Here is a 12285-nt window from a genome sequence, read left to right on the forward strand (position 1 = left end):
ACCTTTACTGATATCTTCATATTCCAGCCAGAGTCGCCGTTGAACTTGCTTGTTTGGGTACCATATAGAACAGGATTCCTCAAAACCATAGACAGCTTCCTGGATGTAATGGTTGCCAAACTGATCCAAGAAGGCCACGAAATCTGCACGAGATGTGGCCCCATCCAAGGAGTGGAGCGCATTGCTGAAGGCTGTGGGAGAACATCAACCAGGAGTAAACATACATGGATGGGAACTCAGAGATTAGGTACATGGATTCCTAGGCAACCTGGTCCCAAATGTGACCATGTGACCTCAAGCGATGTTTGAGAGCTAGCTAGGAATAATATGATGTTTCTGTTTAACTGAAATACAAGTTTCTGTTCCTAAGTAGGTATCCTTTCAAGGATGTTGATTGTGTTGTTAGTTTTAGGCAAGTTAAGCAGAGGAGTGTAAATCATGACTCCTGCCATCATTAAGTAAATGGCTTTGTGTCCCCTAAAACTGCAGTGCATGACATTAAATCAATTTAGTCAGTTTAATTAATAGCATTTTAAAAATAGAAAGAGAATAGCATAGTCTAAAATAGAAACATAAATACTAGCAAGGAACATTCTACATCATAAGATGAAGTATTGTTTTATGGTATATGTATTGTATGGATGTGGGTGTATGAAGCACGGGGTCATAAAATAAAATATATCTCGTGGGTAGAGACTGTGATGGCTAACACTATCAACCTGACACAAACCTAGATATAAAGAAGAAGAAAAAATACTAATTGAGAGAATGTCTTCAGAAGATTTGCCTATAGGCAAGTTTGTTGGGCATTTTCTTGATTAATGGTTGATTTGGGATGACCTAGCCCACTGTGGGTGGTGTCAAGCCTAGGCAGGAAGGTTTGAGTTGTATAAGAAAATGGTATGAGAAAGCCATCAAGGATCAAATTAGTACGTGGCTTTCCTTCATGACTTCTGCTTCAGTTCCTCCCTGGAGTTCCTGTTTCAACTTCCTTCAGTGACAGACTGTTAATGGGAAATTATAAGATAAATAAAAAACCTGTTTCCTCCTAGAGTTGTTTTGGTCATGGTATTTTATCACAGCCATAGAATAATCATCTGAGACAAGGTAGGAAGATACATCCTAATTCTGGGCGGTACTGTTCCATGGGCGGGGATATTGGACAGAGTACAAAAGAAACGCCAGTTGAACACCAGCATTCACCTCTCTTCTTCCTAATCCTGCCACCACACTTTCTCTACCATGGATGTGAGCCAAAATAAATGCTTCCCTCCCTAAGTTATCCGGGTCAGGTATTCTGTCAGAGCAATGAGAAAACTAAGGAATACAGGAACCAAGACTGTTTGCAAAACATGTTGACTAAGAACTGGGTAGTGAAAGATAATGGAAGGGAAGAGGTTAGAAAGGTCACGGAAACAATGCTCATATTTTATTTGAGAAAAACCAATGGTAAAGGAACAGGCAAATGATGAATAGAAGAAGGACTCCGTAAGCCTCCTCATTCGTCATCCAAGCCAAACGTCTTTATGGCTTCTGTCATTCTTTAAGACTCATGGGAGAAATGGTCTATAGTAAACTTTCCTGAATCTAATACTTTATCTGGCCAGCTCTGTTCAGTTCTCCTTTCTAAACATCTGTGTCTTCTCAGGGCAAGGTGGAGTCTAACACAATCATGAGATGTTAAGTACTAGGGTCCACATCACTTATGACAACATTTTGTCACTTTGATAGGCCCCTGGCAATAGAAACACCTGAGTGATCGACCCCTGCAATGCCCAACATCTATGCTAGGTGCAAACTGAATCTGTGGGTGGATAACTCCCATTGTCGTGGTTTCTGAGAGTGAAGAGTGGCTTCATTTTCTACATAACCAGTTTTTGAGATTTCCTTCAGCACAGTCCTCATTCCAGTCCCTTCTCACTAAGAAACCTGTCAAATAAAAAAGTCAAATTTTTAGATCTTTTGGACACTGTGGAAATGTTCTAAAAAGTTTGCAGTAATGTTGTGTCCAACAAGAATGTTCTAGATCTCTAATCTTTTCCAATTCATGAAGCAGTATTTTTGTTTTATGAGTATAGACCCTGAGACTCCACCTTCTGTTTGCTGACTCTAAGACCCTAAATAAGTTTAGAAGTCACCACTCCTTAAATTATTAATATATATATATATATTTCTACATATTATTACATTCTAAACAATACATACTATTATATGTAGTTAAAGATATATTTGTCTGTTGCTTTCTATTACACTGTTTAGGAAATATGTTGTTTCCTTTTTTTCCTTCTTCCCTCCTTCTAGCTCCTTTTTCTTCAGATTTTCAACATGTGAAATCTTTCAATCATGTTTTGTTCTTTAAAATGTTTTTTTTTCTGACAATTCATTAAAAGTCTACTTTTAAAAAATACTCTGGTAATATTGGATAACCCCAGGAAAAACGATATTTTCATTGGTTTCAGCCTTGCCTCTTCTATAGTATAGGATACCCCTTCCAATTTAATCTGTGCTTTAAAAAGAATCTCTTCCTATCCATTCACCCTGAAGAGTGAATCTGAGTGCGTTGGTTGTGTGGCTCATGCAGTGGCTGTGTGCTAGGCTGCTTTTGCAATACTGAGCTGAAGGATCCCCAGGCCTGGGGGAGGGCAGAGGCGGGGGCTTGCTGTAGTGTTTGCTCACCCTGAGAGATGGCTGCTTGATTGAGCTTGATGTGGTACATCACAGACCGAACCTTCCAGTGCTGTAGTACAGGGTATCCAGACACTTCACTGAAGTTCACCATCCCTGGGGACAGAGGAGACAAAAGGTCAGCGTGTGAGGCTGACTTGCAAGTCCCAGGTTGAAAAGCATGACCCAGTTCAATTAAGCTAAGGATGTAGTGGTGAGGAAATTAGGAAGTGCTCTTTGATGAAGAGACTGGAAGCCTAGCTGTAACAACCATCGCCTATCGAATTCTTGCTCTCTGTCAGGCATTTTGCTAAGTACTTTGTATATGTTAAGCCGTTTGATCCTTGTGCTATAGGTGTTAACATCTGCATTTGCCAAGTGAAGACACAGAGACCCTAAGTGCTTATATGCAAAGTCCCCAAGAGACTAGGCAAAAGAGGGTGGTGTCCCAAATGCACCTGAACCCAGAACCAGGCTCCTTACTCATTCTGTTGTAACAGCCAAACAATACATTTATAGTCAACTCTAGACTTACTGTAAGGCCTGATTTTTAGTCTCTTTAATATTTGTAGCAATAGACTCAGCCAACACATTCTGTAACATTGATTTTTCTGACTCAGTTAACTGATTTATATTTGGTATTTACACTTTAATTATCCTGAGGCTGATAATGCTTATTTCTCCTTTACCAGAAAGGACACTGCTAGGGTAGCTAAGTCATTAGAGGGTAGTGACAGCCAAACAGCGAGTGCCACCTCTATGGCAGGCAATAGGATACACATCTAAGGTTCACCTTTCCTTATGAGAAAATCCAAGTTCTGAGAAGCTAAGTCTGTTGCCCAAGGTCCTCTCAGCACATGCCTCCTTAGGGCCTTTGCACATTCTCAATGGCCTGCTCTTCCTTAAGAGCTGAAAGAGTTCCCCTATTTGAATTCCAGTCAATTCTATAACTATATAATTCTACAGAAACAACATAAATCAGCCACAGGAAATAAAATAAATACTTCTAAAGTTTGAAAAAACAAACAATTTTAGCTTCATTTCTGTGTCTAACATTTTATATATACACACATCATATATGCATATACACTACAGAAATGTTTATGTGCACTTATACATGTGCATATATGTGCACATGCACAGTACAAAAAGGAAGTGTATATATATTATACAGGATGTATAGACTGTGGGTGCACAAATAGGGCAATGGAACAGACAAACACAGTCAATTCTTCCACCCTTTTGGTTTTGCTTTTTGAAACTAAATCAACGAACTTAATACCAAAACTGAATGAAGAGTGGGCAGGATTAATTAGCTGTTGTCAACTCTGATCAAAATTAGGCGAGTAATTACCAAATTTACATTTCTGTGTGAATCATATGGGAATAATTATTGGTAAGGTAAAAAGAAGAAAGGTCAAGAAAAGTTGCTTGGTGAAGCAATTGCTTAAATTTTAGCTCAGGTAATCAAGAGAAGCTTCATGTGATAAAGAGATTTTTCACTGGTTCCCTTTAAGTGTTCATCTTTCAAGGTATGAGCTCTGTGATGACAGCCATACGACTGCACACTTGGCTTTTGACCGAGGCACACAAATGAAACTCAAACTTAACAAATGGAAGACTTCATTATCTTTTTTTTAAAAAAAATATTTATTTATTTATTATGTATACAATGTATACAATATTCTGTCTGTGTGTATGCCTGCAGGCCAGAAGAGGGCACCAGACCCCTCTACAGATGGTTGTGAGCCACCATGTGGTTGCTGGGAATTGAATCAGGACCTTTGGAAGAACAGGGAATGCTCTTAACCTCTGAGCCATCTCTCCAGCCTCAAGACTTCATTATCTTAAAGGCACAGTTCATTAGCACAGTATGGCAGTGGAAAGTCATTCGAATACAGTGTCCACATTCGCACATCCATTCTGTTGCTATCTGAAAATACCTATTTATAAAACAAGTAAAGATCTTCAACACATGACAGGGCGGGGGCAGGGGATGGAGTACTGTTGGATCCCTTTAACTGAACTGTGTCCTAGTCGGGTAAAAGTAGAGCAGAAGCCAGGCGACCTGGGCTCCGCAGTGTTTGCACAGCTGGAAGTTTCAGAAAGAAAAGTATTTTAAATGTCTGTCACTTTTCTCTCACACAACCCCAGTAGCCTCTGTCTGGCTACCTGGCTATGGGATATTTTGGTTCCTGGGTGTTTAATCTGCAAAATCAGAGCCCTGGCTGAATTATCTTTGGGTTTCCTTTTCAATTCTGTGATTTCAAGTAGCTGTACAAATGACTTTAGGCAAGCAATGCAAGCATTTCTGTTTTCACATCTGAAAAGTGGGGCTGAGTGCATTTATCCCAATTACTATACAGGTAGGTGGTGAGAGTAGAGTAAAATCATGAGCATAAATCCCTTTTTGAGGAAAATAAAGAAGCATGTGCATGCATGTCGGTGTGACATTATCATCTTTCTCTTCTCCCTCCCTTCCTTCTTCCCTCCCTCCTTCCCTCCTCATCCCCCTCTCATCACCCATACATATGTAAACTTGACATTTCTTAACTGATATATTGCTGTGACTTTATAGACTTTATTTCAGAACAACACGGAGAATCTAAGACTAAGTAAGAGGCCTGGATGTTTGGAGACAGGAGGCATAATGGTGTCTCACCTTTACCCAGGATGAGTTACCTAGACTTGGGTATTTAACAGCCAAACACAATTCCAGTGACTATTCTTAGGCCTCATTGCAGTCAGAAGAGTGGTTACATAATGGTTAACACTTGGAAAGTGTCTGCTTCTACCTACTTACAGGTAATTCTTCCCTTAGTTACAAAGGAAGGATAAAGTACATAATTCTAGCCGAGTCATGTTTCCTTCTCAGTGTGTCCTTGACATGCAGTCAGGTTTATTCTATTATCATCTTCGAACACATTTATACCAAATGGATTCTTTTCCCAAACAAAATGTCTCTGGCTATGTTTCCTTGAGAATGGATGTTGTTTTTTATTTTATATTTTTAACCTATGCTTGAGGACAGAGTTGCCAAACATACCTGTGTATAATCTGAAAAGAGAAGGGGAGGAGAGAGAAGGTACTAGAAGAGAAAGACAGAGGAAGGTGGGAAATTGAAAGAGTGTACAAATGGACAGAAGACAGAACAATATGAAAGCAGAACTCTACCCCAAATCTACAGCAGCTACTTAGAAAACTATCCCATCAGCCCACTATCTCTATTGACCCATCCAGGAAGCCAACCTAAAACCCACAAGCCAGGGTGTGGAAGCCAAACCCTTCCTAGCACACTGCCCCAAAAGCCTAATGGTTGTCCCCACAACGATGTCATCCAAACACCAGGGATCTTATTAAAGATTGAGTATCTAATGCATCCCCGTAGCCAGTGACAAAGGTTCTAGTCAGCTTTCCTACAGTATTCCCAAGTCAACAGCTGGCAACCCCACCTGTGACCTTGCCCTTTTCTCATCATGAAGATTTCCTACTTTCCATTCTGCCTTTGAGATGGTGCCAAAATGACACGATAGCTGCTCTGTTCTTGCTGTCAGCAGCCTGGAATAGATAGCTGTTGGCTGTTTTCATTGGCTGGCCTTTCTTCACTTCCATGCAACCTGTGACAACGGAGTGACCTGGGAAGCTTAACTGTTATTCTGATGCGGCCGAGGAGGATTTATAAATCAGCATTTCCAGTGCGGTATTTAATAATTCCGCCAGATGGTCTGCGTGCAAAGGATTCTCTAGTTAAATAGAGTTGGGAATTGCTGGGTTAAATAAAGTGGAAGGGATTTCTTGCCTGCAGGTTTTCTCATATTAAGGTGGTGGGAATTACTGAGAGGAAAAAGCCACATGCAGTTTTCCCGAACATATCTGAAGTCAGAACTGCTTTATGAAGAGAACTTGGATTTTTTTTATGAAAAAAAAAATAACAAAGCAAAAAAAATGCTTAGAAATGCTGAGACAGAAAATTTTGAAGATCACTTTAGCTCTAAAACCCTTCAAGCTTGTAGGCTCGTGAGGATTATGGCCCATAACAACACAGAGTGTGACAGGACGCGTGATTCACTGTGCCACTGCACGGAAAGTTATCACTAAAGTGTTACCAGGACTGGCCAGAGAAGATGGAAGGCATTTGGTCAGTCACTTCTTTCTCAGTCCTTCTAGTGATTCTGGGTTAAAGACACAAGCAAGAGAGTTTCCTTTAGCTTATATCACAAAAAGACACTAACTGGGAATAACAAGCTCTGCTTACCCCAAACAGGTTAAAAACTGGATAAAATAGCTACCAGGTCAGGAAACTTTCACTCTATCTGGGAATCAGGCAGATTAGAAGGACCTCAACTTGTCATTTTAAACTTTAAGGCACATGAGGAGGGCACCAGGAACATAGCGGGTAAATTTAATTCTGTTGTGGCAAAGAACATAATTGAAGATTTTCCTTATCTCAAAGATGTGGATTCAAGTACAGGTGCTTCTGATGTCTCAGCTCTATCTCCCTCACTCCCGAAATGCTGCTGGCATCATCCTAGGCTGCTCTAGGCATCCTCCTACCCTGGTCAGTGCTGGACAATCTTCCCTTCAAAACTGAACCACAGATGTTGGGTGTGGCTGGTGGGTCTTTAAACAAGCAGCTCATTAGAAACATGGACCTTTTCTTGTTTGTAGGTGCCAGCCCCCAAGCCTTATTTTTAAATGTACACATACACACACACACACACACAGGAAAAGGGAGAGAGAGAGAGAGAGAGAGAGAGAGAGAGAGAGAGAGAGAGAGAGAGAGAAAGAGAGAGGGGGGGGGAGGGAGAGAGGGAGAGAGGGGGTGCTTCTTAGTAAACAAAATGGAAGTGATATCGGAGACCTATGCTTTCTTAGGAAGCACTCCTGAGTCTACATGTTAATACTGTGTGTGTGTGTGTGTGTGTGTGTGTGTGTGTGTAGTTAGAGCTTTCCACAGACAACTGATTTTTTATTCGAAAAGATTCTTTGAAGGCCCACAATGTATCTATTTTTCTTTATTATTTTACATTGTTTCCTTTTCTGCTATAGAGAAGACACATAGAAGATGTGGCCAAACTTTTAATATTGAGACATGACATTGTTGAGAAACAACATCATCATCTACAAAGCTCATGCTCAAGAAACAGGATACAAGAAAGAAAGAAAGAAAGAAAGAAAGAAAGAAAGAAAGAAAGAAAGAAGAAAGAAAGAGGGAGGGAGGGAGGGAGGTGATGGAGGAGGGTTCATCTGTCTATTTGTTACTTTCATTGGTTAATAAAGAAACTGCCTTGGCTTTTTGATAGGGAAGGATTTAGATAGGTGGAGTAGACAGAACAGATTCTGGGAGGAAGAAGGCAGTGAGGCAGGCGCCATGGAGCCAGCTGCCAGGTCAGACATGCTGAATCTTTCCCGGTAAGCCACCATCTTGTGGTGCTACACAGATTATTAGAAATGGGTTAATTAAGATGTGAGAGTTATCCAATAATAGGGTGAAACTAATGGGCCAGGCAGTGTTTAAATGAATACAATTTGTGTGTTGTTATTTTGGGTGTAAAGCTAACCATGCGGAAGCCAGGTGGGACGAAAAGCAGGCCTGCTCATTCCTCATCACTAAAGGGAAAGAAGGAAGACAGAAGGAAGGAAGGAAGGAAGGAAGGAAGGAAGGAAGGAAGGAAGGAAGGAAGGAAGGGAGGGAGGAAGGAAGGAAACAAAACCATCAAAATATCTTGTGGTGTTTTAAGTAAGCTTATCGGTTTGTGCTAGGTAACACTTACCTCCGCATACAGCCACAGGTTGCACATGCAGAACAGTACTTTTCATTGGTGAATTTATTTAATTAACAAACACAAATGCCACAATGCGTTAGGAGTCACATACATTAGTGTTGTATCTCATATAAATTTTATGTGGAAGACAATGTTATAACACACATTTTTTTTTAAGGTAAAAGAAACCAAAGCACAGAGAAGTTAAGTAGCTTGTTTGGAACTTAGACCAGTGAGGAGCAGATCCCAGCTGCCAGGCTCTAGGCCCACGCTAATAATTACTATGCTTCTTTAACTCCTGGTGTCTGTTGAAGGCTTTTGTTCAACAATTCATTAAAAAATGGAGGAAAAGAGGCAGAAAGTATACAATAAGAAAGACAGAATGATTAAGTAGAGGGATAATGAAGAAACAAGCATCATCAATGAAATTGAGCTTGTGCATATTGCTCTAGTAAGTGATGCCAAATCCCAAGTTACTGATTTCTAGGGTTTACGGGGTTCCTGAAGCCCCTTCTTAGCTCATAGAGGATCTGTCCAGAAGCCAAGGCCCAGAAAGAAACAGCCTACCCTCTGGGCCCCACCTCTGCTAGTGAAGCTACATCTCTGTCCTGTATAGGTCAAGAGAAGGAACCATGGAATGAAGAATAGAGAGGCAGGGTTTACTGTCCTCCTCGCACGAGGAGGAATCAAGAGGATCTCAGGCAACAGAGCTAGATTCAAACACAGGGTCACTGGACAACAAAACTCCATAAGCCTCTGTCTTATCTCACTGCTCCAGAAGTTCTTTGCAGGGAACTCAACTACACTATTATTACATATTTAGGGGATAGGTGTGCTCCATCTTCTCTCTGCCTCCACGGCCTACATACCTCTAACCCAACCAAAACCCCAGATGCATATACATTCATGTGGCATTCCCCCAACCCCCTAAGAATTTCTATAAAATTTAGCAAGAGAAATAATCACAGCCATTGTGTAGTAATCATATGAGAATATTGACAATTTTACTAATAATTAATCCTAATAATAGTTTGTTTTATAACCAATTGTTCACGCTTTAGTGAAACAACTCACTTAGAAATAAAATGAGCGTAGTAAACGAGTGCCACGATTTTAAGAAACTATGGGTTTGGCTGCATAAGGGAAGGCACACTTACCAGTCAGAAAGTCAGGGTCAGGGGTGGGCTCCGAGATTTCCTCTAGACACTGGTTCTCCAGTGGGACAGTGGCAACCACAAGACCATCTGGCAGTTGCTGGTCTAAACCACGAGCAAAGTTGTTTTGTCTAGAAACAGAGCAGACCATTGTTTTCCGAGTGTCCATGGAACTCCTTGGCATGCAGTCCATATTTCAACACACAGTGCCAAAGGTCTTTCTGGTCCAAAAGTCATGCCTCACCTTGAGACTCATTTGGTACATATGACATGAGTAAGGCTTATGCATAAGGGAAGTAAAGGCAGCATAGAGATGCTTAATCAACTGGAAAAGTCTGTAATCAGGGTAGAGAACGTTTCCCCCCACACCAGGTTTCCATTCTGACTTCCCCTCTAAAGATAACAACATGCTGAGTTGCATGCGTAGAACACAGAGAAGGCTCTGGCTATCACAAGATCAATTCTGATTTCACATTTATTGCCCTGGAAACCCAATTCCGTTGATGAAAATGGAAAATTCTTGCAAAGTCTTTTGGCCATGACAGAAACAGGAGCTTGGTATAAGAACTACCTTGAAAATTTGCCTCCAATTTGTTCCTAAGAACATAGGCTTAAATTGCTACCAGGCTGTGTTTTATGTTAGAATACTGACTGACATCACCATTGTCATAATCATCATCATCTCATGGAAAGCAAATTTTGATAGCTTCTAAGAAATTTCAAATAGCACAATGAAGAAAATATACGTGGGTCAAATGGAGAATCTCTCACAGATTTTTCTAAATAAATGGTTCAAAAGGTTTTGTCCTCAGGGGTGCTTTATAATCATCAAAATAATTAAATGTCCCAAATACTTGGCCATGATCATAAACGTTAATATTTACCATGTTAGAAATTCAAAGAGAAAATTTAACAATTCCTATTAAAGTACCAATAAACACATTAAGTATCAGTCTGTCTTAGAAAAGGGCATTATTTTCTATTTTTAAATGTCTGACTTAAGAGAAGACAACTGGATTCTCACAACTGAATCCAACTTATTACAACATGTTGTTTTACTTGAAATATAAGAAAGAAATTTAGCTTTCTAATAGGTAGGACCTCAGTACTCCCTGAAGTTCCAGCAAGATCCAAGACTCTTGAGCATGCTCTGAGGACGGCCATTCTAGATCCACTCACGAGCCAGGTCTTAAGATTTGGAAGTCAAAGGGAACTTTGTACATTTTGGGTTGGTTTCAATGTGAAATGCTGAAGGTAAGATTTTGTTTAAGGTTTTACCATATACCCGGCATGCTTCTTGGATTCTTGAAGGCAGAGTGTAGACTTGAACAGGATTATGGGCAAGAACACAATCTGCCTTTTTATGTATATCACTTTCATCCTGATCCAAGATAAACAACATGCTGAGAATAAGGCTCTTCAGAGAGGAAGCTACTAAGACTCCTGAAAAGTCAGCTCTACGCATATGAAGTTCACCTGAATGTTCCTTTTAGCACCTGTCCAGCAGCTACTTCCTTGGACTGGTTGTTGTAACCAAAGAACATTTCCCCAAAGAGAGTCTGGTTCATGGAGACCTCTCTGCTTTCTGCACAGTCACCGCCCTCTGGGCAGGTCTCCGTGACAAGTTGGCAAGACCGTCCATCCACCCCAAGCTTGTAGTCTTCGATACACCTAATGGAGGAGAGAACTCAAATTAAGTTGTTTGTCGGTGAGTCATCCAGGCAAATCAGCGCATCAAATGTGGGAGCAATGTTGCTGGAGAAATGTTAGATGACCCGAATTAGGAATAATCCAATTCAATGTGGGTCTCTTAAAAATCAGGTGTTTTTCCATCTATAAATGGAGTCACTTTCCATCATGACCATATCATATGATTTATTTTCCCTTAGATGATAATTTGGACTCAGACTACCCGCCTTTCCTAGCCCTCTGATTTCTAAATGTAGGAATTAGAGATCAGCGTATAACTGAGTTAACACAAGGAAGTAGAAGGTATGCCAGCATTTTTCTCGAGAATATTCTGTGAGTGTTCGCGTTTGTTTGTAGTCTAATTAGGCAGCAGAAGAATGACAGTGTGCTTAAAAAATTAATAACTCTCTAATCTGGTCCTGTGGCAAGTCGACTAAGAAATGAGGAAGATTGATGATTGTCTAGCTATGTTCTGTTTGAGTACATACAAACAAACCAGCCACTCATACAAACGCCCCTCCACCCAGGGTTGACATCCTAAACTAAATAGATACCAGGGCACAGTGTGAATACTGTGTGCTCCATAAACCAGCAATCGCCTCCTGGGCGCTTTCCTCATTGTGTTGCTCTAATGGGAGAGTAATACTAATTTCGTAATCATGGGTCAGTGACTCATAAGTCATTAATTGGACTTTGTTTGTAGTTATTTTATGAGTAAGATACTTTTGCTAACTCAAGTAAGACTTAATTCTTTAATAAGGTTGTCATTGTTTTTTTTTAAAAAAAGATTTCTTTCCCTGCTTAAAAATAGAACAAGTTTAAAATTGTAAGATGATTATGATACTGAACACATCAATTATCACTATCTGTAGTAACTGTGATAAGTTAAAAGCTTCAGTCCTTTATAGAGGAACAAAGGATCATAGTTTTAAAAAGTGAGACCTAATGCTATAGCAACGTGAATGCTGTCCTTAACTGTGTAACTCTGGAATGGCTGATGAAACTCTGGTGAG

General features: G+C 40.3%; 1 protein-coding gene across 2 annotated transcripts in view; it reads right to left on the bottom strand.

Moving 5' to 3' along the window:
• Astn1 (astrotactin 1) overlaps nt 1–12285 on the bottom strand; it is a 330687-nt gene that overhangs the window by 71993 nt on the left and 246409 nt on the right. For both annotated transcript variants that reach the window (XM_057769941.1, XM_057769940.1), the window contains exons 13-16: nt 11060–11254; nt 9587–9714; nt 2677–2781; nt 3–191 (exon numbers count right to left, since the gene is read on the bottom strand). In XM_057769941.1, coding sequence (XP_057625924.1) covers nt 3–191; nt 2677–2781; nt 9587–9714; nt 11060–11254 — 617 coding nt within the window. The remainder of the gene's footprint in view (nt 1–2; nt 192–2676; nt 2782–9586; nt 9715–11059; nt 11255–12285) is intronic.

This window comes from Chionomys nivalis, chromosome 5 (assembly GCF_950005125.1).
Source record: "Chionomys nivalis chromosome 5, mChiNiv1.1, whole genome shotgun sequence".
NCBI classification, from domain to species: Eukaryota; Metazoa; Chordata; class Mammalia; order Rodentia; family Cricetidae; genus Chionomys; species Chionomys nivalis.